Source organism: Chinchilla lanigera, unplaced genomic scaffold (assembly GCF_000276665.1).
Source record: "Chinchilla lanigera isolate Chin_1 unplaced genomic scaffold, ChiLan1.0 scaffold00044, whole genome shotgun sequence".
Classification (NCBI taxonomy): domain Eukaryota; kingdom Metazoa; phylum Chordata; class Mammalia; order Rodentia; family Chinchillidae; genus Chinchilla; species Chinchilla lanigera.
In genome coordinates, this window is record NW_004955445.1 from 7,553,168 (window position 1) to 7,569,931 (window position 16,764).

At 57.1% G+C, this 16,764-nt stretch overlaps 1 protein-coding gene across 3 annotated transcripts in view; it reads right to left on the reverse strand.

Annotated features, from left to right (window-relative positions):
• Positions 1 to 16,764, reverse strand: part of Bcas4 (breast carcinoma amplified sequence 4) — a gene marked incomplete at its 5' end in the record, with an annotated part of 61,352 nt that overhangs the window by 10,623 nt on the left and 33,965 nt on the right. For all 3 annotated transcript variants that reach the window (XM_013518345.1, XM_013518344.1, XM_013518346.1), the window contains 1 exon segment: positions 15,100 to 15,234. In XM_013518345.1, coding sequence (XP_013373799.1) covers positions 15,100 to 15,234 — 135 coding nt within the window.

Consider the following 16,764-nt stretch of genomic DNA (forward strand, 5'->3'; position numbering starts at 1 on the left):
GAGACCAGCCTGGACTACAAAGTGAGCTCAAGGCAGCCTGAACATAGCGAGACCCTGTCTCAAAAAGACCAAAAAAAAAAAAAAAAAGAGAAAAGAAAAGAAAGAAAAGCATCACCTGCACGCCAGGGCCAAGCCCCGGGCTTCCACACAGTGCCAACTCTCCATGGTGCCAAGGAGAGAAGACGAGGAAAAGACTCTGAGGGGGCCCCCTGCTTCCATGGCCACCTGACTCACCCCGGCTCCTCAGTCAGCTCGTGACCCTCTGAGGCCCCACCGGTCTCTCACTACCTCACAGGTGGGCGGCACGGCAGGTGCCTGATCGGTCAGCAAGTCCCCTGACCTCCAGCGCCACTGCCGCCTCACGCCTCTCTGCTGGCCACACCCATCCCCATGGGGACTGAGGCTGAGCCTGGATGTCTCCAGCCCTGCACTCCACCCTCGGATCGCAGCCCTGTGGCTTCTCCTCCCCTCAAGTCCTGCTGGCTCTACCTGCAGACTGGGGATTCATGCGGCAGCTTGGACGAATCTCTAGGGAATAAAGCTGAGCAAGAAAAGCCAATCCCAAAAGGTTACAGGCTATGTGATTCCATTTATAGAACGCTTTCGAAATGGCAGGAGTTTAGAAACGGAGGGCAGATGAGTGGCTGCCAGGGGGTGGCGGGAAGCGCGGGAAGGAAGGTAGAATGGTCGTAAGAGGAGCTGCAGGCGCCCTGAGAGCCGGGACACCTGCCATCCTGACTGGGGGTTGGGGGTGTGAACCAAATAAAACGGCACATAGCAAGAAAACCAGGTTCTCTGGGGAGGGGGAGCCAGAGGTGGGGACTTGAAGAGGAATTCAGGGCTGGAGGCACCCACGAAAGAGCTCCAGTGAAACCAGGGAGACAAGAATAAGAAAAATAGCTTGAATCGACGTCACAATCCTGGCTGTGCTACTGCACTACAGCTCCACAACCCGTTTCCAATGGGAAAAATGGGTCAAGTGTGCAGTGACCCCTGTATTCTTTCTTTCTCTTTGAGGTACCAGAAACTGAACCTGGCGTCTCACAAACGCTAGGCAAGCGCTCTACCACTGAGCTACATCCCAGCCCCTGCGTTATTTCTCACAACTGCACACAACTCTATAATTATCTCAAAAATGTCAGCTAAGCGTGTGCGCGCGCTCAGAGCCACCCACACCTGCACCCAGGCTCCCAGCATCCCCATCGTCTACCCTGCGAGTGCAGCCACAGCCGTCTGCGATGCTGGGCGGGCCCCACCTCAAAACCTTGCGGGGACAGATCCTCACACTGGCCCTGACCCTGCTCTGCTCCTCCTGCTGCCTGGGGCCCCTGTTCTCAGACCCGTTCACCCCGTTCCTTTCTTCCTTCCAGGGCTCCACACCTGAGCTCCAGCCTTCCCTGGGAGGCCCTCCCTGGCCACCACCTCAGCCCGGCACACCTCTTCTCCGCCAGTCACTGGGGTCGTGTTACGAGTGCTCAGCTGCCTGAAGGGAGAACCGTGTCTCCTGTCCGTCCCAAGGGTCTGACGTGGCACCTCACTTAGAGAGCTGGTTCAAAGCTAAGTATTAATGGATGAATGGATGGATGGATGGAAGGATGGAAGGATGGATGGAAGGAAAGAGGGGACAGGATCTGGCATCGAAGGAGTTAAGTCTGGCCAGGGGCTGGGAAGCAGAGGTGAGGGGCTGGGGCTGAACACCAAGGCGCTGGGGGCGGGGCAGCCAGGACTGCGGAAACAGGAATGTGGGGGAGGGGTGGGCAGGGCAGCAATGCCAAGGGGGTGGTCTGGGGGCTCCGGGTCCCAGGCTGTGCAGGGAAAGGGAAAGAAGCCTGGATCAAGTTTATCTGCTTCCTCTCCCCCACCACGGGTGTCTCAACAGAACGAGAAATGAAGGCTCGGGGTGCAGGGTGCCTTGTTTGGGGCTTCCGCCCTCTGCCCATTCCCGCCTGCTTGGCTCATGGGAACCAGAGCAGGACTGCGGGGAGGGTCACGGAGGACCTTGGATTTGCCCTTTGACACCACCTCAGAAGCCCCACACAGCACAGCCGCTATGGAGAGCAGAGTCCTTTCATCCCGTGCAGTGAACCGTGTGCCTCTGCCAGCTTCCGACGGCAGCCCGCCTCTTTCTATCTGTGTGACTTTGGCCAAATCACCAACTTCTCTGTTTTCCCATCTGGAAGGCAGGGCTGACCCGTGTTCCTAGCTTATTGAGTGTTCAGCTCATTAACTGCAAGGTACTTAGCAAACAGCACTCAGTGAGTCCTGGCTAATTGCATTATTATTACAGTCCCCTGGATCCAGATTTATTAAATGCCATCATTAGCTTGTAAGCAGCCCAGGTATAGTTTTATAGCACTGCGTTTTTAGTATCAAATGCCTTCTGCTTCAAAACATGAAGAAATCACAACTGCAGGAGCCAGTTTAGAGAATGCTTCAATTTTCATTTACAAAGAGCCTCAGAAATGTTTAGTGCCAGAACCAGGCATGGTGGTGCATGCCAGTAATTCCAGCACTCAGGAGACTGAGGCAAGAGGATCGTCGTGATTTGGAGGCCAGCCCGGGCTACCTAACAAGATCAAAGTCGGCCTGAACTACCTTACATAGGGAGTCTTGAACAAAATAACAAAAATATTAAATGCCAGGAGCACATTTCTTAGCCACTAAGAGGCATGATTCATCGATCAAACAGAAGGCCTAACTTCCAATAGATATTCAATAAACGCAGGCGATGTAGACCCTGAGCCTATAGGCCACGCGGCAGCCACTCTCTGGCAGCCTCCTGGCCTGTGATCTCGTTTCCCCTGCAGCACTAACTACTTTTTTCTGGGGAACCGGGAATTGAACTCAGGACCTCACGCTTGTAAAGCAGGCACCTTGCCGCTGAGCTATATTCCCAGTCCCACTACTGACTGTTACTATCTGTACCCCTCCTGCCTGTGCCATGCTCTGGGGCTCACTGCCCAAGGCCTCTGAAGCCAGACAAGGGTGGGGCGGGGACCGAAAGGCTGGGACCCCAGTCAGGCCAAAGCGGGCCCCTCGGGTCTGGGGCTCAGTGTGGCCGGCTGTCACGCGGCAGGCGCCCTGCTTGGGCTTCCCACCCCATTTGAAAACCACCATCTCTCCTCTCTGCCCGAGGCTCCCAGGTTAATTATTAGGACTCCCCACGTAACAGGAACTTTGGCCTTAACGCTGGGCCTGGCGACATGACAAGGTGTGACAGTATCTGCCAGAATAATCACCTGGATGAATTCACTGCTTAGTGGTACATGCTTTATTTTTCCAGCAAAAGGTTGACCATAAGCAGCCAAGTTCAAGTGCTTTCCAGACTCCGTAGTCTTCAAACTGGAGCTCACACCTACCCTAACACCCAAACCCCAGCCGCAGGCAGCACACAGGTCCCTGCACGGACATCTCTGCATGTCACCACCCAGGACCTGCTCACCCTCTGCCCCGCCTGACCTTGCCGGAGAGCTCCTGTATCATGAACGGAGGCAACAGGCTTTGCAGCCAGAAGAGCTGGTGCCACACTCTGGGCCAGGCCGTGCCCTCACCCGTTCTCATGATCTTCCCTGACCTCCCATCTCTCCTTTCCTGTCAGGCACAGAAGTCGGAAGCAGGCGGCCCACCTAATAATTATCTTCTAACAGTTCCCTCCTGTCATGGGTTAGATCTGGTACATCCCCCCAAAACTCATGTTCAGAGGTGTAGTTTTCGGGAGCAACTGGGTCATCATTAGATGAATCCTCGATGGAGTTATAGTAATGGAGTACCGGTAGGTGGTGCAAACTTAGGAGGCAGGACCGAGGTGAAGGAGGCAGGAGCATGCCCTAGAAGCAGGTGTCTTCCCCAACCCCATCCTCCTCCTCCTCTGCTTCCTAGGTGATATGGGGCGAGCAGATGTCCTCCATCACACCCTTCTACCATGAAGAGCTGCCTTACCAGATGCCTAAAGCAACCAGGCCAAGTATCCATGGACGGAAACCTTGGGAACTGTGAGCCACAGTAAACCTTTTCTCCCTTGAAGTTGCCTTCTCTCACATATTTTGTCACAGCGATGGAAAGGTTAAACATTTTGTGTGTATATGGTGCTAGGGATGGAACCTAGGGCCTTACTCATCTGACGCAAGCACTCTGAGCTAAATCCCTAGCCCTCTTTAAAAAATAAAACAAAAACCACCAAAACCTGAGCTTAGCTGGGTGTGGAGGCACACGCCTGTAATCCCAGCACTCTGGGAGACTGAGCCAGGAGGACTACAAATTCCAGCCATGGCTGGGCAGTTTAGTGACTTAATAAGACCCTGTCTAAAAAATATAAAAGGCTGGGGACGTAGTCCAGTGCGTAGGCTCTGGGTTCAATCCCCAGTCCTGTAAAAACAGAATAGAACAAAACAAAAACCTAAACAAAACAAAACAAAAACCTGATACATAAAACATTAAAATTATACTTAAAAACAGGGTACATTTTGTGACGTCTCTAACATAAAGTGTGATCAAAAAACACAGTGAGTGCTTAGATTTTAAAACATTAGAATAAACGACATTGCCATGGATCCCCTCAAAATCCTCCCTTCACTTCAAACACACTCATCCCATCATCCATCCCACTTTCAGAAGCAGTTCCGGAGTCTTTCATGTCTAGTTGTGTTGTAGCAGCTGCCTCGATGTCCCGAAGTGATTCACAGCACGTATCTGTCATGGTCATTCTGACTTTCGGGAAGAGCCAGATGTCGCACACTGCCAGACCCAGTGAGTGGATGAGGACACACAGCAGTGTTTTAGGTGGCGCTGCCAACACCATCCACCATATTTTTATCACACCCAGTAAAGCCACGTATGAAAGAGGACGTTAGAACCGCTTGCAGGGGGCCAGGGATATAGCTCAGCGGCACAGCGCCTGCCTAGCACATGCAAGGTCCTCAGTTTTGTTTTGTTTTGTTTTTGTTTTTTTTTTCCGGTACTGGGAATCGAACTCACGACCTTGCGCTTGCCAGGCAGGCGCTGTGCCGCTGAGCTAAATCCCCAGCCCCCAAGGTCCTGAGTGATTCCAGTACCAAAAAAAAAATAGAACTGCTTGCAAAATGACAGCAACAACGGGACAAATGTGTGTAAAATGGCGGGAGTATTCTGAGGGGATGAATGGCGATGTGTCCTCAGAGAACGTCTAGCAGGATGTGCCCCTTTCCGCTGTCTGTAAGTCTGATGTGGCTGAGGGAAGGGAGACCTCTGCCAAGTGAGAATTTGTCCCCCAGGCGAAGGCTGAGTGTCTTCCTGCTGCACCACTGGTTCCTCCCTCTCCAGGCCCTTTGCTTGTTCCCCCTCTCGTGCTTGACCTCTAAACCCTGAAAGACCCCAGAAGTCCGCTCTGGCTAGACGCCCCCCAGGTGACCCCTGCCATCGGGCCCAGCTGCAGATGTGAGTGTCCCGGCCACACGCTGCTGGCTCCCACATCCGTGTTTGTCCCTCACGCTGGACCCCACTTGCCTTCTCCCCGTGGCTAGCAAATAAGCATCTCACACCTGTGAGGACAAAAATACACTTCTGGTGCCCCCACACCGTAATAATCTCGTCCATCGCAATGAATCACATCAGCTACTCAACTGCTCCAGGCACAAGTTCAGAAATTATTCCTGACTTCTTTTTCACTCACTCTACACAGCCCCACGTTCACAGACGCCCTAAAATCCACGGTTCTCCATCTTCCCGCTACTGCCCCGTGTAAACGAGCACAGCACCTCGCTGAAGCTACCAGAAAAGCACAGAAGCGTTCTAGGGGGTTCTGCTGCTTCTCTCTCCTCACTCCATGCAACAGCTAGTCTTTTACTGTAATCTGTTTTTTAAAAGTTAAAAATCCACGGTAGTTAGGTGTGGTGGTGCACACCTATAATCCCAGCTCAGGAGGCTGAGGCAGGAGGATCACCATAAAGCCTCCCTGGGCTACATAGTGAGTTCAAGGGCAGCCTGGACTATATAGCAAGACCCTGTTTCAAAGACAGAGGGGACGGGGGAGGGGGGGGGAGACAGGGAGAGAGGAGGGAGAGGCAGAGGGACGGGGGAGGGAGAGGCAGAGGGAAGGGGGAGGGAGAGGGAGAGGGAAGGGGGAGGGAGTGGGAGAGAAAGGGAGAAAAGACAGAGAGAGAGAGAGATCGATTCACTGTTAAGTCTGCCCCCATACCCCCTAGCATCCCAGGCGGGCGGAGCTCCCTAGAGGCTGAGTGCGGCCTCAGCGGTGGTCCCCGAGCTGGGCGAGCAAGGAGGAGGGACGAGGGGGAGCAGCTGCACCAGGTGTCACTCTGCAGGACCACGCGGCTACTGCACAGCAGGGCGACCGCAGACACCGATTACGTTCTGCGTATCTCAAAGAGCCCGATTTCTCAGGGCTGACCTTGTACCCGGCAGGCGCCAGCGTCACCAGCGCTGCGTCCTGGGTGGCTGAGTCCACAGCCGCTGTCACTCACTGCTCCCAGGCACCCAGTGCTCTCCACACACTGCGTCCCATGGGACCCTCAGGTGGAGCGGCAGGAGGTGCCCACACACCACCCCCGCCGCGCCGGGGGTCACTCAGGCCACGGGCTTCCCGAGGGGCGCAGGTACCGTGGGCACAGGGAGGGTTTGTGCCTGTGTGACACGGGATTGAGTATGACACGGAGTATGACACGGGACGGAGAGCGACAGAGGTGCAGATGGGACTCAGAGACAGACGGACGGGAGCAGAGACCAGGAGATGAGTGAGAGACACGTCAAGGTCAAGGCTGAGACGTGGGGACAGAGACAAGGGACGTGGGACCAGACTCCACAGGAAGCAGGGGCGGGCGGAGACACAGAGACACAGAGCTCACTGGCCGGGGCCCCTCCTCCGTGGGCCACGACGGGCAGGACGCCCCAGGACACCCGGCGGAGCACCCCTGATGGGTGACAGTGGCTGTCCCCTCCCAGCCAGCACCCACAGATCATGTCCTCGGATCAGGTCCCTGCCGAGGAGCCCAGGCCCGAGCTACCACGCTGGCCAAGCAGCTGCGGCGCTGGTGTGAGCAGCAGTGCGGGAGGTGGGCCCAGGCGGGACAGCGGCTCCAGGGCAGGGAGCTGCCCTAGTAGCACCGCGGGCGGGCGGGCGAGGCCGCCCCACTGTGCTGAAGCTGGGGGGGCGCGGACCTGCACTCTGCTCGGGTCAGGCAGAGGCGCACTGGGGGCGGCATGTGCGTGCCATGGAAGGATCAGCCCCTCCCCTGGAAGTCCTCCTCTCTCCTCCCCCAGCTGTGGGTGGGTGGCTCCACCTCACACTGCCTCAGTCACCCTTCAGGGGCCGATGACACCCCCTACCTCCACACAGCAGCGTAAGTGTGAGCGGCCTGGGGGGAATCAAGCCAAAGGAATTGAGCTGTTCTTTTCCCATCCCTGGGCCTCAGCACCTAAAACGGTGCTCATGTCAGGGCAGGCGCTTCAAACAACTTTGTCAACTAAAGGGTTGTAAGGCAACTTTCTGTCACCATGACAAACACCTGAGGTAAGCCGTTCAAGGGAGGAAAGGTTCGGGCTCCGAGTCAGGCGTTTCGGACCATGGTTGCTGGTTCCACTGATCTAGGCCATGGTGAGGCAGAAAGGTCATGGTGGGAGGGCCTGGGAGGGCAAAGCTGCTGACTTCACAGCAGTCAGAAAGGGAGAAAGTGGGGAAGCTAGAGCCCGAGGGGCCAGGGACAGGACCGAGTCCCCAAAGTCCCACTTCCATGCCCCTCTCCCTCCTACCAGGCCCCACCCCCGGGTTTCTATCACCTCCCAACAATGCCAGCAAACCACGAACCCATCGGGGGGTCAATCCACCGAAGACAGTAGCGCCCTCACCATCTACTCACCAGGCCCCACCTCCCAACACATGAGCTTTCGGGGGACACTGCACATCTAAACCGGAAGGTGGGTGAATCTTGCACATCCTGGGCCTCAGCTGGATTCCACCAGGCTGGAGCTTTGCCCGGTCCCTCACAAAAGGGAAGCCGGAACCCCCTCCAGACCCAGAGCAGTGAGCACCAGGCCCAAGACATAAACCCGGGTCTCTGGGCTCGGGAAGCTGTATTTCTGTGCAGTTGAAACATATCATCCTGGATACTTCCTGTATCTAGAGGAAACACATAAAAGCTAAGAGGGAAGTAGGATGAGTCCTCAGACGCCTTCACCCAGCCTTGACGTTTAGCTAGATGGGGGCTTCCAGCCCAAGGCAGTTTGTCTCCAGGAGACATCTGGCCATTTCTGGACACCTCTGTGGTCACAACTCGGCGAGGTGCTTCTGCCCCCAGGCAGCAGAGGCCGGGGATGCAGCCCCTCACCCCACAGGGGTCAGGATGGCCCCACCACCCGGAAGGACCTGGCCCCACACGCTGAGAGTTCTACCAGCCAGGGAGAAGCTGGGGGGCTTCCTGGCAGCCCTCAAGAAACAGCCCCCCAAAATAAAAACTCCTCTCTCTCACCCTCAACAGAAAACACGAGCAAGCCTTACAGAACCCGATTTGGCTCCCAAACCAGCCTGCCGGGAGTCCTGTCCCTCCCCTGCGTGCCTGCCATCAAATGTCTCCCATGAAGCAAACTTGCCCTGCGCAGGGTCCTGCAACTCACTTCAAGCCCGTATGGTGGGGGGCTGGGGAAGTGAGGGGCTCAGCCCTCCATTGTGGCGTTAATATTTGCCATCTGCTCGGGTTGCATTTTTACCGCAAGGGCTGCTGGGGCAGGAAGAGAAGGCAGGCTGGTTCAGGGCCGGGAGGAGGCGCCTCGGAACCTCGCCTCACTCCTTTGTGTGATGCCTTGTTCCAGCTCCACCAGCCTCCACCAGGGGATAAAGCCCAGCCAGGCTCCTCCCACATTCACCCCTCCAGGGGGACCCTGCACGGGGAGAGGGGAGGTGCCTCAAGGAGGCAAAGCCTCCCTCCTCGGGGAAGTAGAAGGGGGTATGGGGGAGGGGAGGGAGGGACACCAAGCCTGGCACCAACGACTCCTACAGGCCAGCCTGGGCAGGACAGCTCTGCCCACGGCCTCCCTCGCCTCCTTCCAGCCCACAAAAGCCCTCTCGCAGCTCTCTACTGCCTGGTGACGCCTCCAGAGCAGTCTGGGAGGCCGGCAAGGGCCACAGACGCCTTCACAACACTCAGTGATCTTTTCTGTGCACCTACTATGTGCTCAGCCAGGGCAGGCAGCTCACAGCCCACAGGCAGGTCCTGTAAACATCATGCGGGGGCTGGGGATTTAGCTCAGCAGCACAGCGCCTGCCTGGCAAGTGCAAGGTCATGAGTTCGATTCCCAGTGCCAGAAAAAAAACACAAACAAACATCATGCGGATCAGAGCGTACCCTCCTAAGGCTGTTGCCCAGGGGCCCACCCACACCTGCTTTTTTAAGACAAAGCAGAAGTATAGGTTCTTATGTGAAACCTGCTTCCTAAAATGCAGGCAGTTAACGCAGATCACAGACACGATATACTAGCTGGCCAAAGAACGTGTGTCTTTCAGTCAGAAGATCCCGGCTACAATCCTGGGCACTGAGGCTGCAGTCGCTGCCCAGGGGAAGCCTGACCGAGGTAGGGAGAGACACAGGGAACCGGGTCAGAGCAAATCCCGGCTCTGTCACTTACACTGTGTGACCCTAGATAAGTGGAAAGGCCTTAGTTTCCTCCCTTGTAATCTGGAATCACCGTATCTTCCCCCAGAACTGTCACAGGAAGTTGGGCTCAGGTACCCAAACCCCTTCCTTATATAGTCGTTGCTTAATAAAATTACTGGCTGTTAGGCTGCTTCTAAGAGCCACAGAGCTTTTGCTGGGCAGATGCAAAGGGGAGAAGGTAGCTCTCTGCACCCCCAGCCGAAGGAGTGAACCCTGAGGACAAGTCACCCATGCTGCGCACTACCCACGGGACTGACACGTTGTTCTCCACATTTAACATGTAGAAAGATGAGTCGCCAACTCTGAGATGTTGGAAGATTCATATAAAACTCCAGATATATTCAGCTTTCTCCCAGATGGGCAAATCTACCACCCATGGCCCTCATGTCTACAGTCTGAAGGCGCGGGCTCTCCAGTTCACGACCATCCCCGCCGTGCCCTGCTCTCTCGCTCTGGTGACACCGACTCCTGTCACCACACGGCAGAGCACGTCTGTGGGTTTGAGGCCAGGCCCCCACTCTGCTGTAGGCAAAGCCACCTCTCTCCCTGAGCTCTTTCCTTCTGGGCAGGCCTGAGCCACCGTTCCCTGCCAGAGGTTGGGCCTGACAGGTGAGCTGGGCAGGCCCAGGTCTAGGCCAGGCCGCCATCACCCGGCAGCCTGCTCCGTGCAGGAGACCGCACCAGCTGGCCCCGGGTGGCCTTGCTATTAGCCAAAGAGCCTTCCTTGGAAAGCACCGCATTCCTCTCTGTCAGAAAAATTAATCAAAATGACACCTCGTGAACAAGATGTTTTGGCTCGGTGGAAAATAAACAGCGGTTTACAACAAATTATCGAGGCTGCCCCACGCCTCTGGGCCGGGCCAAGGGCACCTGCTGTGGCCCCCGGGGCAGTTCCAAGGCCTGAGGCCGCCTGACTCAGTCCTGGCTCACTCTTTCCCTTCCGCACGGGCCTGGAACCTCTCCAGATGGGACCGCAGGGGCAGCGTCTCCTCAGACGGGCCGGGGGTGAGCTCTTACCAGGAGCCCTGAGACCCACCAGACACCTCTGCTCCCTCTGACTGGACAAGGGCCCGGGACCCCAAGGGCCCTGAGGATCCCAGGAGCGCAGGGCCCAGTAGGGGACATTTCCCAGGGAGCAGACTTCTAAGGACCGAATGCCTCGGCTTGGAGGACGACCTGTGCCCTGCTCAGCACCCCACTCAAGTCTCGACAAGACGGCCCTGACCCTGAACGCCACCCGAGCTCAGTGATTCACCTCGCTAAGCAAATGTGACCCGCTCACCCTCCAGCCACCGCCCTTCCTGTGGCTCCCGGGTGCCCTTCGCAGTGTTCACTCCTCTGCGAGGCCTCAGGCCCTGCAGTCCAGCCCTGTCCACCCCAACCCGTCTCCCGCTGATCCCGCCCCCACACAGGCCCTGCGGCCAGAACCTTCTGACTCCCGGCCAACTCCTACCGCCGAGCACTGAGGGCTAAGTCTGTCTCGGCCACTTGGCTCCTAACTCGAAGCTGGCTTTTCACACCCTCAGTGGCCTCGAGCCCCACGCTGGAACCTTCTTCTGAGAGTTCTGCCGTTTTCCTCTCTTCCTTTTGGTCCCACTGCTTTACATCAGGCTCTATGTCTCGCGTGGAATCGGAAGGGATTTTCTAGCACTCAAAGGCCCCTTGGGATCTTGCCCACGTCACCACCTGGCAGTTAAGCTCTCTGAGGCTTACGGAGATGAAGGGACTGGCCCACAGTCACGCCATTCAGCAATCTCACCGATGGGGACCCACGGCAGCACAAGAGAGGCGCCGCTCTTAGTTAAAAGCTCACAACACCTGGGGCTGGGGATTTAGCTCAGCGGCAAAAGCGCCTGCCTGGCACGCGCAAGGTCGTGAGTTCGGTTCCCAGTACCGGAGAAAAACCAAAAAAAAAAAAAAAAAAGAGCTCACAACACTGAAAGAATCAGTCACAAGAGTGTAACCCAAAGCACGCCTTCCATGTGGCCCAGCACGGACACGCAGACTCGCGCACTGGGAGAACGCGTCTGTGCAGCGTGGAAGCGGGCTCCGCACCTGCGCCCTGCGCCCAAAGGGCCGGGCTGGCTCAGCCTGTGGACCGAACACGTCTTTGTCCCAAGCCACACGGCCAAGGGTGGGGACCGTTGTGCTGGGGTGGGGGGGACCACCCCGCCTGCCCCGCCCTCTTGGCCTCTCAGTCAACTGCAAAGCAGAGAGAGGAGAGGAGGAGGAAAAGGAGGCCACCTGTGAAACGGGCTGGCCACACTTAGAAAACACAAGGCCCGGCTTCCTCCTCCTCCTTCTCCCCACTGCCCGGTCCCAGGTGGAGCAAGCCAGGCCGGTAGGAAACACACCCCAAAGGCCCCGCCACAACACCAGGGGTGTTGGCCGAGGCCTCTCCCTCCTGGGCTCTGGGAGGGACATAGGGAGCACGGGGGCCCCTCTCTCTGGGGCACCAGACTCTAGGAAAGCGGTGTGACGCACACCCCAAGTGAGGACGCCCAGCATGGCCATGGAGTCCTCCCCACTGCAAGGGACCTGCAGGGCAGCGGGGAGGAGCTGGGCAGCTGGAAAAGACCAGTCTGCCTCAGTGGCAGCTAGACCCAGAATCCTCTCTGTTTGCACCTGGAACCGCCCTGGGGGTGGGCTGCAGGGGAGGGCAGAATCGAGGCTCTCTGAGCCCTGCCACCCCTGCTCCGCTCGCGGTACCTCAGCAGCAGCGGGGCAGGTGACGGTGGCCCTGCCAGGAGGACACGTCCTCCGGAGCAGACCCTGGGGCTGAATGAAACCCTGGCTTCGGGGGAATCTGGACGGAAGAAACAGAACCTCCAGGGCGTCCACGTGGACCTGCGCCTCCCCAGCAGCAGGCCCCGTGGTCAGACTGGTCACAAACTGGCCACCAGGGAACAGAGCAGCCATCCTTGAAGTCACAGGTTCGAACCTCAACTCCCCCATTTACTGAGTGGGGAGCAATTTGACCCTTGGGCCCCTCAGTTTCCTCATCTTTGAGACAGAGACAGCTGAGACCTGCTTTGTCGGGCAGGGGTGAGGCCCCTGCACAGCTGACCCTAACATTCTAAAAGGGTCCTCCGGCTTGAGCCCCGGTGCAGTCAGTGCGGACACGCCTACGCCCGCACACACGCGCGTGTGCTCACCTGCACCGCCTCCCAGACAAGCCCGAGTGGGGCCAAGATCAACACACAGGCTGTGGGTGACTCAGCCCCCGGCCAGGACGAGCTTCCTGGTACAAGTCACCACACGCAGGGCTGGGGCTGCTCCGAGGCCCGCGTGCCGGTGTCTAGGGGAGAGGGGGAGCAGGCCCAGCGCTCCCAGCACGCCCGGTTCCTGCAGCAGGGGCCCCCCATGGCCTGGGGTCTCAGCCGGCACCGCCTCCCCTAGAGCCTCGGGGTCCACCTCTGCGCCCCAGAAAACGGGCACGGTCTAGAAGGAACAGCTGCGGGTCAGGGGAGGGAGGGAAACATGGAGACCGGGGCCCCCGGCTTTGCCAAGGTCCTCTGTCCTTTCTCCCCATCGTGCGCCTCGAAAGCCATCAGTGAGGAGAGACTGGGCTCCTGGGCTCCCAGGAGTGGTCACTGTAACTCGAGGGAAAGCAGGATGAAGAGCAGCTCGGACGTCATTGTCCCGGGAAGGCAAAGAGATGGAGTTTGTCTGGACAGAGGCCATCCCAGAGGGCACATACTGGAGGCAGCATTCACTTGGGCTCTGAGGGATCAATAGGAGTTCCTGGACCCTGAAAACAATGAGGCGCTGTCCAGTCCTCGCTGGCCCCTGCAGGCAGGCAGGTGAACAGTAAGTGTCCCAGGCAGTCGGAAGACAAGAGCAGAGCCATGGAGCCAGGGGTCTGGGACGAGGACTAGGGAGTGAGTGCCTGGCCAGGAATCTCAAGTCTTACAGCTGAAACACCTGACCTGGCGAACAGCGAGTTTCTGAGGACAATTCTGCCTCAGGCTGTGAGACCCTCTGGACTTCGGTCCTCTCTACAGGCTGGGGAAAATGGAACCCAGTGCACATGATGGCTGAGAAAGCAATGGCCGTGCGCACACACGAAGTGCTAAGACAGCCCCGGCGCCGAAAGTAACTCGAGAGCTGTTGTAATAGCATAAAGCACCCTGTGAGTGCGGCGGACAGGCAGGAGGGCACAGGAACAGAAGGGGACCAGCGGAGGCTGCAGACAGAGAGACCCTGCTAGAGGGCAGAACAGGGCAGCGGCGGGGCAGACTCTTCCCGCCCAGGGTGCGGATCCAGCCTGGCTGCTCCTGGCTCTGTCCTCCTGGCAGGTCCCTTATGTTCCCTGAGCGCTGGTCTCCTCAGGCAGGACAAAGCTCCCTCCTCAAAGCTACCATGAGAACTGGGTGCCATAGAGGGAGCTAAGGAAGCACTTACAATGGCCCGACACAAACTGTGATTTGCACAGCACAAAGCAAGTTCGTGACCACTGACCATGGAGTGGGGCTACATCACTCTGCTGGGCCACCCTGTACCTTGTGGGGTGTTTGTCCGCATCCCCGAACTCCACCCACTAGATGCCAATAGCACCTTGCCTCTCCCAGCTGTGACAACCAAAATGTCTCGATGTGACCCAAAGTCCCCTGGATTGGGGGATGAGCAGATGCTATGCTAGAAAACTGTGTGTCAGACTGGATATGGTGGTGCAAACCTGCAATCTCAATACTCAGGAGGCTGAGGCAGGAAGATCACTAGTTCACAGCCAGTCTGAACTACATAGTGAGACCCTGTCTCAAAAAATAGAACGGAAGAACACGGAAGGGCTCAGCTGCAAGATTTATGTGCCCTCAGTTTGTTGTTTTGTTTTTTGAGACAAGGTCTTGCTGTGTAGCCCAGGCTGGCCTCAAAGTCATGGCAATCCTTCTGCCTCAGCCTCCCAAGTGCTGGGATTACAGGCGTGTGCCACCATGCCCGACCTGGCCTCAGCTTTGGCATAAGAAAGGACATACTGCTCTTTCTTTCCTTGTGGAGCCATGGCATGGAGACCCTGAACAGAGCAGGTATGTGGGAGGGATGGGGTTTGTGCCTTCCCTGGCTCCTCGGGTGGGCTCTGGGAACCAGGGCAGGCACATTCCTGACTGGTGCCCCAGGAATAAGGCTGTGCCCGAATCTTAATGTGGCCCTCATCATCACCATCCTTATGTGTAAAGACAAAGCAGGAGGGCAGGGCCCGTTCTGCCCACCAAGGGAACCACAGATGAACCATGGTACCTGGTAAACAGTAGGTGCTCAATAAGAGGTGAGTGCGTAAGACAGCAGTCACAGCAATGATGCCTGAAGCGAGGCAGGCACAGGGAGGGCGCAGCTGCGCTCCTGACCACTTCCTGTCTGCAGAGGGAATGTGCCCTTTGAACTCATTTCCTGAGCCCTCTCCCCACTCCAGGGTCTGGGGAGAAGCAGGAGAGGCGCCCTCGTTCTCAGGGCCCATACTCACGTTCCTGAAGGATGAGAGCAGTGCGGAGCCCAGCCACCTGCGCAGGGCCTGAGGGAAGGCCCCGCGGTCGCGCTCGGCCTGCAGCACGCGTGCTTCCAGGAAGGCAGCGTGGTGTCCGACCATCTTGACGAAGGCCTGACGGAAGACAAGAAGAGCTGAGGCTGCATCTGCCTACCTGGGCGGAGCACAGTCCTGGGGGCGCCTGCTGTGTGGGCAGGGACACTCTGCCCTTAAGTACACCACCAGCCTCCTCCAATCAGACAATCAGACTCACGGGCTCCCTGTGGGGGCTCCCAGGGCCTAGTGTACCCAAGGGGCACCTTGAGAAACCCTGAAAGGAACAGCGCCAGCTCTCCCCTCCCACCACGATCCTGCTCCGAGCCCCGATTTGCAGAGCACAGCTGAGGCTCAGACAGGTTGGGCCACCTCACTGTAGTCACACAGGAAGCGGCAGAGAGGAGACCTGAGGCACAGCTATCAGATTTCAAAGGCCTTTTTTATTGAAAACGCTTTTTTTTAGAAATTGCCTAAAAGCTCACTTTAACAGCTGATATAGATTGGAACTCAGAAGCTTCCAGGAGCCAGGCAGGGAGCACACAGGCAGAGAGGGCTGTGCGGGGAACCGGAATGCTGGGTCTGCACCACAGCAGCCTTTGGCTCCAGACCTCAAGGGAGGAGCTTCCCACCTAAGACAAAAGCAACTTGGAGTCCGGATCTCTGGATTAGAATCCAGCTTCTGCCTGCCGCTCATGACTTGTGTGCCTCCTCGCAAGCTCCTTGATCTCTATTAGTCTCAGTTTCCTCATCTATATAATGGGAACAATAACAGCAATCTTGTTACATGAGTGAGGTGCTTAGCACACACTTAAGAGCCCCTTAAATTTCAGCCACCATCATTTTAAAAAGACCAATTCAAAAAAAAAGACCAATTCAATTTTATGACGTTCCTGGTTTTTATCAATGCTAACAATAGATCCATATTTTAAAGAACACTGCAAGCCGGGCATGGTGGCGCACTCCTGTAATCCCAGCATTCAGGAGGCTGAAGCAGGAGGGTCACTGTGAGTCCAAGGCCAGCCTGGGCCACATAGTGAGTCGAAGCTAGCCTGAACTACATAGCGAGACCCTGTCTCACCAAAAGAATACTGTGCAAACCCAGGAAAAGTAAAACCCCCCCGTGTACCTTTTCACACCTTTCTCTGTGCTTGGTGCCTCTGCGTGTATGTTAATGTGTGTTAACATGTGCGTATGTGGGTGTGTACCCATGTGCAGCTAAGGCCACCAAATGTGGCAGTTACAGAGCTATTAGAGACAAGGCCCTGCTGCTCTGGGCCTCCCCTGGTTCCAACAGTGACATGGAAAAGTCTTGTACCAGAAAGAGGCACATCCTAGGAAACCTCCCTCACTAGGAGGAGGCAGGGCTGCCCATCCTCGGCCTTGCAGCCAGCTCTCCCGCTCCGTCCCAAAGCCTTCCCTGGGTTCCAGAAAGTGCCTGGCCTCTCCCTCCCTCCACAGGGCCTTTGCACGCTCCTCTTCTCCCTGCCCGCCTCCCAGGCCTTGAGTCTGCTATGTCCTCCTCAGAGGCCCCGCTCCACCTGACCTAACGCAGCTACCCGAGCAGCCAAGGAGCTACCGACTCCATCTCCACCGTCCTCAGCAATTCCA